The sequence below is a fragment of the Monodelphis domestica genome, chromosome 1 (assembly GCF_027887165.1).
Source record: "Monodelphis domestica isolate mMonDom1 chromosome 1, mMonDom1.pri, whole genome shotgun sequence".
In the NCBI taxonomy this organism is placed as follows: Eukaryota; Metazoa; Chordata; class Mammalia; order Didelphimorphia; family Didelphidae; genus Monodelphis; species Monodelphis domestica.
Window position 1 is genome coordinate 14,407,523 of NC_077227.1, and position 13,618 is coordinate 14,421,140.

The 13,618-nt window shown below is 35.6% G+C and overlaps 1 protein-coding gene across 2 annotated transcripts in view; it reads right to left on the minus strand.

Moving 5' to 3' along the window:
* PCDH15 (protocadherin related 15) overlaps window positions 1-13,618 on the minus strand; it is a 1,570,906-nt gene that overhangs the window by 42,465 nt on the left and 1,514,823 nt on the right. For both annotated transcript variants that reach the window (XM_056795634.1, XM_056795629.1), the window contains 2 exons: window positions 10,838-11,053; window positions 6,235-6,323 (listed from right to left, as the gene is read on the minus strand). In XM_056795634.1, the coding sequence (XP_056651612.1) occupies window positions 6,235-6,323; window positions 10,838-11,053 (305 nt within the window). The remainder of the gene's footprint in view (window positions 1-6,234; window positions 6,324-10,837; window positions 11,054-13,618) is intronic.

Below are 13,618 nucleotides of genomic sequence, written 5' to 3' on the forward strand. Positions count from 1 at the left end.
AAAGCATTAGAATGGTAAAGGCTAGGTATTTGGAGGTAAATGACTTCACCAGGGTCACATACCTAGGAAGTATCTGAAGCCAGATTTGAACCCAGGAACTCCTATCTCCATGACTGGCTCTCCATCCACTGAGCCACATAGGTTTCCTTAGAAACCCATTTTTAAAATGAAATTCCTATTCATCATCGGATTCTACTAGATGACTTCTGAAATTCCTTCCAAACCTGAGATTCTGTGATTTTATGATTCTCAGATTCCGAGGCAAATCCAAGAGATTTTTGTGGTGTACCAATGAGGAATATCACTCCAGTCCATGAATGAATAAAGAGGGAGGGTCAATATAAACAAAATCTGTGTCCAAAAGCAAAAAAGGGAGACTAAAATCTAAGACTTTTATGACATTGGAAGGAACAGCATTGGGATTTTTCCATATTGGGCATTTCATGAACTGTTGAAAAAGATTAAACATCATGGCAGAATTGAGGTGTCTTTTATCTCAGTTTCTTCTTTCAAGTTACCATTGTTATGATAGATGTCTTTTTAGTGCACAGTCTTTTTAATACTTTGGGTGTTTATTTTAGCTTGGATTTTCCTCACAAAGTAATTTCTCAGTTCAGTCTCAGACTTGCATGTTGTTGAATCAATATTTCTTAAACAAAGTTTTGCATAATATTCCTTTAAAAATACCCCATTAACTACACAGAAACAGCATAAGGAAATGGGGTAGTTCCATTGGGAAAATCACTAAAACAGTCTCAGTGAGGGTAAGCCAGAACTAGGCTTTCTCATTTAATTTTTATATTTTTGAAAAAAAAAATTACATGAGTAACTGATGAAGATCTAAGTCCTCCCTTATAATTTGTCTTGTCAGACAGTGTTTACATGGTAGAATGTCTGACCCATTTCTGGTAGGCATCATTGCTTTGGACAAAGATATATGTATGACTGTGTATGTAGTTTTTGCTCTGAAGAAACTTGGATTGTATTTGGATTCTTAAAAGCCGTGTAAATACAAGATAATTGGAGGAGGAAGAGAATAGTGATGAGGGAAATAGGAGAAGTTTTCAATAGGAGGAGTTATTTGTATTGAGATCTTAAAGGAATCTAAGAATTGTAGGAGTGTATTGGAGGACTAGTCTTGTTTAGGAAAGGAAGCAGATGAGATATTGAGTTTAGGAAAGAACAAGAATACCAACATAGTGATTATAAGTGGCAATTATATGAAATGAGCCAGGAAAGTGGGGCCTTAATCTGATTGTAAAGACATTTAAATAGCAATCTGAGGAGTCTATTTTTTATTTTAGAGATAATAGGGAGATATTAAATATTTTGGATAGCAAAGTTAATACAGCCCTTACAGAGATTGTTTTGTCAACTGTGGATTGGAATGGATTGAGGCTGTTTAGAGAGGGAGATGATTGCAATAGTCCAAGCAAAAAATGGCAATGGAATGTATTAGGTGGATGACTGTGAGTGGGGAGAAGGAGGCAAATCCAAGAGATTTTTGTGGTGTAGCAATGAGGAAGATCACTCCAGTCTATGATTCTGATATAAATGATCAGATTACAAAGAGTTCTACTTAACTGGTCTTTTATATTAGAGTTAACTCCATTTTAGGTACTCCATGGATCAATCAGCAAAATTCTTTAATAAAAAGAGTTTTTCTGAGTAAAGGTTAATGGACTTCTGAATTAATCTAACATTTTATAATCTTGCCTTCCCAATATTTAACCTATAAAGTTAAAGCTTTGGTGCCAACATAGTTTGTTGTTGTTGTTGTTGTTGTTGTTGTTGTGTTTTAGACAACTACAGAGTAGCTGAAATAGTATAACATCTTATGGTCTTTTTGCTTTTAGGTCCCAAGATGATATTCAACTAGAATTCAGTCTTTATCAACATAATAAAGATGAGTCTCATGCTGAGTTTCTAAAATATAAAGACTTTCTATATGCATGTACTCATGTAATGCTATATAATGCATAAACTCCTATATATACATTCATATAGTTAAATTGTTATACATCTGTCTACTCACACATGTAATAATATAATACTATATACTATATAATATAATAATATATGTAAATATAGATGTAATAAAAAACTACTTAATCAATTGCAAAGGAAGTGTTAAAGAACAATTAGAAATTGGTGAATTGAGTAAACAATATCTTATTTATTTTTAAAAACTTATTTAAAACAAAGCTAATAGCAAAATACTTTTCTTGAATAATAAAAAAATCATTTAAAAATTGTAAATTAAGAATTTTCTCTCCCACATGCTAAGGGAAATTACATTTCACATTTTACAGAAGTACTTATTAGTATACACTTGGGCTTGGAGGCAGCTAGATGACTCATGGGATTGGGAGCCAGACCTAGAGATGGGAATTCCTTTGTTGAAATCTGGCCTCATGTATCAACCTGGGCAGGTCATTTAACCCCCATTGCCTAGCCCTTACTGCTCTTCTGCTTTGGAATCAATATTCAGTACTTATTCTAAGATGGGATGTAAGGACTTATAAAAAAAGAATAGAATTGGGCAAATATACATTTGGTCTATTATAACTAGCTGATTCTTCAAGGAATTTTGGTAATGAAGATCATCAACTTGTTAATTGTTCCTATTTTTTCCTGAAATGTCAGAAACTTATTTTATCACTAAGATGAGTATGGCTCCAACAATGGAGAACTTGGCAACTACGCCTCTGTGCAGGACAATGGGTATACTACTGTACTAACTCCATTAACCACTTATATGATAACACATTCCTAAGTTCTTCTAAAGGTTTCATTCTCTGCTTTTGTAGAGCAAGAGATCTCCAAGAGATAAAGTGAATCTATGTCTCTCTTGTTATGACATGTGTCTCCTTCTGGTGCAACTTGTTTAAGCTTGTCTCTAAGGATGAGATAAGGTCAACTAGGATTGACTTTTTTGGAGAATAATTTTCTTCTTCCTCAAAGGGGGGAACTGTAAATTCAGATCTGGGGAATAGTGGTCCTGATTGCTGATCGGGAATTTCCTAGTTGGTTACTCAAACAACCTGACTTCATTTCAACCTCTTAGTCTCTCATTGAGCTACTTCTTGTATCTCTTAATTCAAACACTAGCACTGATTAACCCATCATGTCCAATAGAGAATCTAGTTTTTTCTTTCCCTAAAGTAACTTTCACTTTTATTGAGAAGGGTTTTCTTATGCTTTAATCCAATTCTTTCACATTGATTCCTAACATCACCAGGTGACATTTTCCAAATAAAACAATGATAGATGTTCTATTACTGAGCAACTCAATGACTCAAATGACCTGTCAGCATAGGGGGGAAATCAACATTATAGCTTTGCAAAATAACATGCACACTTACATGGAATACATATTCTAGACATGAAAGAAAAGATGTCATTGCCATGAAGTCAAGTGATATTTGGAAGTCTCCAATAGCTTGGCCTAATTATTTCTGCCAGAGTCACGACATGGTAAGACTTTTCCATTAGTGATTCCATTAGTGATATAGTGGAAGAATGTAATCACAAAGACAGAAAGGGAATTAATCACATATCTGATAGCTGGGAAATGGGATCCCTATAGGCCAAGGAGTTCTTGTCTTTAATTGGTTCCCCCAGTGCCCTTGTGTTTTCTGTCTAGGATTCCAATACTATAGTATAGCTTTTTGTTACTAGCCAAAAAAGGTAATTATCTTCAGGTCATACCTTGCTGGACCTCAATCCTATAGAATAATGACTTTTACTTCACGAACAACTCTAAAATTCTAGTAAGGTTCCCTAGTCTACAGCATATTGGAAGCCTTTTCTAGGTCCTTAGTAGGTAAAAAGAACCCCTTTAAGGGTTGTCTTGTGTTGATTTTGTGGGTATCTTTCCTATTCCTATATGTGTGCATATGGTATCCTCATTTGGAAAGTAAACTTCTAGAGGGCAGGGAATGTTTTCAATCTTTCCCTGAATTCCCGGGACATAGAAAGTGTCTGTCACTTTGTGAGTACTTATTAAATGTCTACTGTTTGATTAATTGGTTGAATGACTCAGAATAAGGGATGAAGAAACGGGCATATGGATAGCAGCTGGAAATAATGATTGCTTAACAAAAATTAGCAGAAAATGATTAAACATCAAGATAAAAAAGTAATGAGAACACAATAGTCTCAAATCATTCGGTCTTCACCTTTCTCTCAGAACTTTCTGATCTTGTGTTATATCAATGTCCATAAAGGATCCTGTATCATTCAGAAAAGTTTAAGGCCTACTATGTGCCAGGCATTGTACTAAATATTTTCCAAATATTATTTACTGGTACTATTGTTATGGTCATTATTTTTTATAGATAAGGAAACTGAGACAGAGAGAAGGTGACTCACTTGCACTGGGCTACAGAGCTAATGAGTGCCTTGAGGCAGATTAGAACTCAGGTTTTCTTAAATCCAAGCCCAGTACTCTAACCACTTTGATCTCTAGTTGTTTCAACAAGGAATAATACATGCATACATTTAATATACTTATCATAAGATTTTTAAGTAGTTTCTTGTTGTTCAGTTGTGTCTGAATCTATGTGAGTCCCATGGATGCAGTACATGGCGTTTTCTTGACAAAGATACTACAGTCATTTTGCTATTTTCTTCCCCAGTGTGTCTCCCTTTTACAGAGGGGGAACTGAAGCAAATAGGAGTCAGTGACTTTCCCAGGATCACACAGCAAGCAAGTATCTGAGGCTGAATTTGAATGTAGATCTTTTTGCCTCAAGGCCCAGTGATTTATCTTCTGTCTTACCTAGTTGCCAATGTTATTTTAGTGGCAAAATCTGGCCTCTAACTTGCATGTGGTTCCCTCCATTTGTTTTAAGGGATCTTTTTAAGATTAAAAGTAATAACAATTGCTTGTAGTCTCCAATTAGGATATATACACTAGCATTTAATCAGAAATTAGATTTTCTGCTTAAATTTATATTTATATATCTCTCTCTAGTTATCCCTTTATCTCTGGGCTGTTTATTCTATTTGTTTATTCATTTGTTTGTTTGTTTATTTATTTATTAAAACCCTTTCCTTCTGTCTTAGAATCAATACTGGGTCTTGATTCTAAGGCAGAAGTGTGATAAGGGCTAGTCAATGGGGGTCAAGTGATTTGTCCAAGGTCACCCAGCTGGGGAGTGTTTGAGACCAGATTTGAACCTGGGACCTCCCTTCTCTGGGCCTGGCTCTCCATCCACTGAGCAACCCAGCTGCACCCCTTCTGGGTTATTTAAATAAAATTCAAGTTGTTCGAAACACCTGGATAAATACATGGAATATTATCGTATAGACTACATGGATGCACGGTTTGGCTGGATGATACTGTGATTACTTGATCACCACACACATTCACATGAGGAGGCAAAGGAAGTGGTTCCTATACAAGTTGAAGACATATCACTAGTGTATGGTTGCAAACTATTGCTGTGTTAATGCAGAATAACTTATTTTGTTCAATGCACGATGACATAAAAGTACTTCAATTGGACCTAAAATCATGGTGGAACTAAGAGAGTGCTGGTGATAACTCCATCACCTCCAGATACAAACTGGCAGTGGGGAAAAAGCAAATCTTTTCTCTGGATTTCCTTCAGTCCTTGAATAGATGGATCCATTGCTATCAGCCAGAGCAGGCTATTCTAAGATGCCAGTAGAGCCAATAGCCCTCTCCATATCTCCCTTCTCTACCACAATTCTGTCTTTCACTTTTTCCTGGTGAGATCCTGGGCTGTTGGTCCTTCCCAGAGGAACACTATATGATTCCATTCTTTCCTTTCCACTTGCAAATCTTTGAATTCTCTAACTGGCTCTCCTATGGCTCCTCCTTTTTAAATAAATTCCTTATGACGTGAACAAGTCCCAAACTCATTACCTTCTATTGATTAGAGGAGTTATATAAATCCTTTACACACTTGATTTGATAAATTAAACCACTAAGTATTCTTTCCTAACAAAGGTACTTACTTTTGAATGAGGCAAGATAATATATGGCCCTCTGCTCTTAACATATACATGTCAGAATTTTAATATATGTAAATTACATAGCCATTATGCTATAGGCACAGTGCCATATACACCCATATGTAAATTAATGTGGATATACGTGTGTGTATATTTACATATCAGAGTGCATGCATGTGTGGATGTAGTTTGAAATGGTCAAGTTTAATAATAATCTAATATGAAAACAAATGAGCATAAATGGCTTACTCTGTCAGTTCTTCGATGTTCTGCTCCACAAGTGTTGGAGGCACATTGGAAACGATGACTTGCATGTCCAATTGATTGACTACGGATACCTGAAAAAGCATCAATAAAAGGGTCAACAGTTCTTTCTGTGTGCAGATTAGCAAAGAGAAAAATCCCAATATGTGTTCTTGCCCTTTCTAACATGTCTAGACATGATATCTCCTCTTTTGAAAGTTAAGCACAAATCAATTAAAAATGTATTCAGTTGTGTATTTCTCAATAACCTATATTTCATTGCCATTATGAGCTGGACCCGATTTTAGGCACTAGGGACAGAAATAAAAAAGTGAAAGGAAATGCATCTCTTTCCTTCTGGGGAAGGGAGAAGAATATGACAATGAAAAAATAATAATAATAGAATATGTCTAGTGCTTTAAGTTTGGCAGAGCACACTCCAACTGATTCTATCTTCCTTCTATCCTCAAAATAATCCTGGGAGGTAGCTATAATCACTATCTCCATTTGCCCACGAGGAAATGGATTCAGCAAAAGCTAAGTGACTGGCCCAGGTCATATAGCTAGTAAGTATTTAAGAGTGGATTTTAACACAGATCTTTCTGACTCTAGGTCAAAACCTCTATCCACTATATCACCCAAGGCCACACCACTGAAGTGGTATCATATCAGACTTAAAGTCAGGAAGACTTGAATTCTACTTCATCAACTAATAGTAGATCGATCGATTGATCGATCAATCGATCGATACATACATACATACATATATAGATACATAGACGGTAGAAAGATGGTCTATGCCCACAAACATGCTATGTTTATGCAAAAATAAATAAAAATAAGGAGATTACTTTTTCAATTCTTTGAAATTTTGCTCCAAAAGTATAGGAAGAATCTACTTGGTCTAATGAATATGTTTTAACCCTTTCTACATTCTCTGGTGCATAATGTATACCATTTTCACATCTGCTTCTTAGAATTCCTTGTTTCTCTCAAAACAACTCAGCTATCACTCTCTACATAATGTCTTCTTCTCTTCTCTTGCCTCCAGTAGGGGAAGAGCACCATCTCCCTACAAGTGAACAATTATATATCTATTTATTTGTATATATATATAATCATTTCATATGCATATGTGCATATTATCTCTGTCCCAGGGCATTAAAATTTAGGGGCACTTAAAAAGCTGAAATCTGAGCACTTTAAATAGTGCTTTTGAAAGACTGTGTATTGACAAGAATGCAATATATCTTGATAGCACATGAATATATACACTCCTTTAGGAGTGTATAAATCACTAAATAGAGTAACCAGCTAGTTAAATCAATGAATTACATTAAGAAGTTAGCATAGAGTTCATATTGTTAACCACAACTATTTAGGAGCTGTACTAATTATCCTTCCTTTTCAAGTGAATATTTCTTAACTCCTTCTTGTATTCTTTTTACATTATGGAAAAAAAAAGTTACATTATGGGTAAAAAACGAGGATAACTTTTTTTGCTAACTTGTCTGGCCTGGGATTCAAATTGGTGGCTATAGAACTATCCTCAGTTATGTACAAATTCATCACTTAGAAGCAGTGTTCACAGTGATAAACATGTCCCCTCTCTCACCCACTTTTAAAATGTCAGCCTTGTCATCTTTAAGAAGGATGAACTTCACAATAGTAAAATAAATGATACTGGGAAAGGAGCTCTTATTTTCATTTTTGTTGAATAAACAATGATTGGATCCATAATAGAGACCTTGGAGATCTCATAAAGTAAATAAAAAGCCTACAAGACCTAGAGGCAGAAAGAATGTTTCAGGTTATTTAATCCAACCCCTTCATTTAGAGAGGGCACAGAAACCCAGAAACTCCAAACAATTCACAGAGACCACACAGATAGTAGTAAGTGGCTTATCTGGAATTCAAAATAATGTTCTCTGCTTCTTAAAAATCGATTTCCAACCCATATTAAGCTCTCGCATAATCAAGTCACTGGGTTAACAGATGACTTTTGATCATGTAAATGTAGGAAATGATTTTAATGATTATGATAATTGCTTTTCTTTCCTTTTAAATTATGGCAGTAGAAATTGTGTTTAATCCTGTTAGAATGAGAAAAGTTGGAAATTACAATAATATGTAAGCTAAGTCTCTCTTCCGAGACTGTAACAATCATTTTAGGATGCCCTTTTGTAAAAACAAAACAAAACAAAACAAAAAACTCTTCCACATGGGAATGTCTTATTATTTAAAGCTCCATGAAAAGTCTCAAAGTTCATTTGCTTCTTGTAATTGAATTTACTGTGAATATATAAAGCCTTCCATAAACAAAGGAGAAAAAAATTAAGGAACTTTAAATCGGTGCTGTCCACTTTGGTGGTGATTGAAATAGTTAAGATTTCCAGGGCATTTTGCTTTCAGAAAACACTTGCATTATAGCTCCAAGTCAAATAAATGGAGAATACGTGTACTCAGCACATAAGGACTGATCCGATACACTGAGGGTTCTGAGTATGTGTCCACATACTTGCTTAAATTAACTTTCTGTAGGTTGATCACTGATCAAAGTTTCAATCTCCAAATCACTCCTCTGACCTGGGATTCTTAATGACTGAAATAGTTGGTCATGGTTGAGGCAACTGATTCAATCAGAAACTGCTGTAATTGATGTTGTCAGCATGACTGAACTCTGTGAATCACATTGTGAAGCCTTCAAATTGAGTTTAAGTTGCTTTGCAAATCAATTTTCCAGAATTTGAGGATACAATTTTATTCTCTTGCACCATTTTCCTGATATGAAAATATATAGCATGGCAAATGCAGACTGGTTTCTGTTGCATATTCCCTATCAAACCTCAATGTCAGTCTCTAATTGTGCTCAGTTGTTTCACCTTTAAAATAGTTCAGTTGTGCCTCCTGAGTGGCTTTAGTCAATGCCCTAAAGGCCCCCTCGAACTTTCATAACAAGACTATAAGTGACAACATTATCCTGGGAAAGATTCACAAAGATCCTCAGATGTTCCCAAATCAATATTACCTTGTCTTCATGGTACAATAGTAGTTAGTCCATTTGTCTATTATTGAAGCTCTTTGTAGGCAGAGTTAAGGGTATCCATATGCATCATTACAATGGGAAGGCATCTAAACCAGTTTCCTTTCATTCATTCATTCATTCATTCATTCATTCATTCATTCATTCATTCACTCATTCCTTTCATTTGTATCTTCATTCATTCATTTCACTCCTCATGAAACTGGGCAGATTGGTGATCTTTGCACTCAATTGACAAACATATTGCTTCAGTTTTCAAAGTTCTTTACATGCAATTTCTCATCTGACTAGCAAAATGACTGGGAAATTGATGTATCACTATATGCATTATTAACATGGTTGATACTTAAGGAAATCAAGTATCAAAGAAGTTAAGCTATGACTCATTAGCCAGTAAGTATCATGAGTAGGATTTGAACACAAGTCTTTCCAATTCAAAGATGAGCTTTATGCACTACACCAAGCTGTCATTTTTTTTTTCAGAGCACAAGAACTAGGATACTGTGGTGCAACAGAATGAATGATAAATAGCTCTGGATTCCTCTCTGTACTTAGGTTCAAAATCCACCAATGATAATTAATACTTCTTTTGATGATGGGCAAATCATCTAACTTTTTTCAGACTCAATTTTCTCATTTATAATGCCAAAACTATAATAGCTAGCATTTATACAGTGTCTAATGTTTGTCTAGTGACTCAGAATATCTGCTTTTATCTTCAGCAACAATGGGAAGAAAGTGCTATTATTATTCCAATTTTACTGGGTTTGCCTCAGGTTAAAGTGACCAGATGTCAATTGATATAAAAATTTACTTTGAAATAACATTTTCATTCTATTCAGGGATGAAAAAAATGTTCTTTACCAGTTGACATGACTTGGTTCTTCTAGACATTCTTTAAAAAAAAGAAAGGACTTCATTTTCCATCTTAGGGTCAGTACTGCATATTGGTTCCAAGGCAGAAAAGTAATAAGGACTAGGCAATCGGTGTTAGGTGACTTGCCCAGGGTTACACAGCTGGGATGCGTCCCAGGCCAGATCTGAAGCCTGGACATCCTATCTCTTCCAGGCCTGGCTCTCTGACCACTGAGCAACCTAGCTGCCCCATTTTAGAGCTTCTCAAGGTTTTCTTAGATTCTCTTGCTCTCCTGTTTGAACAGAGATGATTCCAGTGTTATTTTTCCATGACCTTTGTAAAAATGGAGATTTGAATCCCAGACTTCAATCCCCAGAAGTCCTTGGCACTTCCCAGAATGCCCTATAATCTCACATGAGTCCTCACCTGAGTGCAAGATCAGCATTTGTATTTAAACTGACTGTAATGCCTACTTGGGTCTCTGCTTCTGCTTCTAAGCACATGCATCTCTCAAGATGCAGTAAGTGAAATTGAATGGGCTTATCAGTCCTAGAAACATGGCTTATTGATTTGTATCTTTGATTTCTAATAATCTTTAATAAACCTTTAAAAATATGATATTTTTGTTACTAGAGACTGATTTAACTGTTACACCTTCTTATCATCGTTACTATTTCTCCTCCCCTTTATCCCAAATCCTTTCTACTTACCAGGACATCAGCTTTGCCACTTAGCCCTTTCCCATAATCATCCGTTGCAACAGCCTGGAACTTGAAGTAGGACCTTCTCATATTTTTGAACAGCATAGCAGTTTTTATAAGACCTGTGTATGTCTCCACAACAAACCCTTCCTTTCCCTCTTTAATTGGAGGAATGATAAGTCTGTATGCCATGGCACTATAATTACCAGTATCCTTATCTGTTGCCTAAGAAGAAAAACAGAAGAGAAATAGGGTATGAAGAAAAATAGCATTGTTATTTTTGATAAATTATGAATTTCCTTTAATGGTGAGGTGTGTAGTAGACTGGGTCTGCTAGGAATAACAGTGGATAGAACACTGAACCTGGAGTTAGGAGGACCTGAGTTCAGATCGAGCCTTAGACACCTACTAGCTGTGCAACTCTGGGCAACTCACTTAACTCTATTTATATCAGTTTCTTCATTTGTAAAATGAATGGAAAAGGAAATGTCAAACCATTCAAGTCTCAGTTTCTTCTTTGGATTTTTACTTTTTTCCAGATTGCATGGCAATACAAATTTTAATAATCATTTTCTGTAATTTTGAGAGCCATGTTCTCCCCCTCCATCCTGCTTTGATCTAATAGATTTGCCAAGAAAATCCCAACTGGGGTCACAAAGAGTTGGATATGGTTGGAATGACTGGACAACAGCAAGTATAGTATATTATATTGGAAGTCAGAAGAATTGAGTTTGAGTCTGCCCTCTCTCACTCATGTACTCATGTAAACCTAGGAAAGGTGATTCAGTTCAACAAGCCCTGGGTAGTTGTCTACTTTGTGTGATACCATGTTTTTATTCCTTTAGCCCATTTATCTGGACTCTCAGTTTCTGCCTCTATGAAGTGATAAGTTTGGATCAGAGGACCTCTAAGGTCTCTTAAAATGCTACATAAGTGGTCATATTATTTATTCCTGTTAAATAAAAATCACATTACCTCTGCATCTCCTAGGAAATAGAGTATTTGTGATTTTTTTATTTGAATTTTCTTTGTTATGAACTTGTCAAATATTAAAAAATGCAGAAATTCCTTTATATAAAGAATAAAGAAGGCTACACATAAACACTACTGTGAAGATTAAAATTAACCCCCTTCCACCCCTTACATTTTATTTTGTTCTCTTTTCCTTTTATTCCCCAAATTATTGTAATTTCAAAGTTGGTTATGTTTACAAGATTCATTGGATAGACTAGTAGTCTTCCACGGATCTCAGGGGGAAATGCATAATTGAAAATCTATTACCCTAAAAAAGGACTACTTTTCCTGGGATCCCACTGACTTCCTGTAATTATGTACATCCTGTAGACAGGGGATATTAGGCCAGGATGGCCTAATGGAGGGTCCCGCCTCTTTACTTCCTGTCCTGAGATTGGAGGTGGTAAGACAGGTGTTTGAACTGGCTGATCAGCCATGGGCACTTGATCTTTATTTTGTATCTTCTTTATTCCTTGATTTCTAATGACCATTAATAAATATCTCAAAATATAATGTTTTCATTATTGAGAGTTTAATTTTAAATTTTACACTATGAACTTCTTTTATGGAATAATTTTTAAAAGTATATATTAAAGTAACCACTAGAACTACACATTGCTCTGCTTATATATTCTTCAGCAAACTTCTCTGAATATCTTTTAATGTTTCATTGACAGTCATTTCTTTTAGTGCTTTACAGTATATGAAGGACATACTTCTCAACAATCTTATGAGTAAGAAATGTGAGATTATTGTCTACTCCAACTCCTTTATATGGATAAGAAAACCAAGGCTAAGATGCTCACTTTTAAGAAGAGAAGATTTAAGGAAGACCATGATGGCTCTCAAAATATTTAAATGGTTATCAAGTAAAAGAGGAAACATACTCATTCTACACTGTCTGGGAAGCTAGAACTAGGGGAAATAGGTGGAATTTACAAAGAAAAAGAGTTGGGATTAATATAAGGAGAAACTTCCTAATAGTGCTAAGGAAAACTTGTGGAGGGGGTAGTGAGCTATATTTCCATTAAATTCTCCAAAGGAATTGTTAGTTGACCACTTTGGAAGTTGTTGTAGAGGGATTTTCTTTTCTTCTTAAAAAAATTATTTAGAACATTTTTCCATGGTTACATGATTCATGATTTTTCCCACCCCTCTTCCCTCTCCTCTCCTGGAGCTGACAAGCAAATGTACTGGGTTATACATGTATCCTTGTTCAAAACCTATTTCTATGTTATTAATATTTGCAAGAGAATGATCTTTTAACATTAAAACCCCAACCACATCTCCATCGAAACACGTGATTGATCATATGTTTTTCTTTTAAGTTTCTGCTCCCATAATTCTTCCTCTGGATGTGGATAGCATCTTTCTCATAAATTCTTCTGGATTGTCCTGAGTCATTACATTGCTCCTAGTAGAAAAGTCTATTACATTTGATTGTGCCACAATGTATCAGTCTCTGTGTACAGCATTCTCCTGGTTCTGCTCCTTTTACTCTGCATCAGTTCCTGGGGGTCATTCCAGTTCCCATGGAATTCCTCCAGTTCATTATTCCTTTGGGCACAATAGTATTCCATCACCACCAGATACCACAATTTATTCAGCCATTCCATTCCCCAGTAGAAGGGCATCCCCTCATTTACCGATTTTTTGCCACCACAAAGAGAGCAGCTATAAATATTTTTACAAGTATTTCTCCTTATTCTCTCTTTGGGGCACAAACTCAGAACTGGTCGGTCTGGATCAAAGGGCAATCAGTCTTTTAAAGCCCTT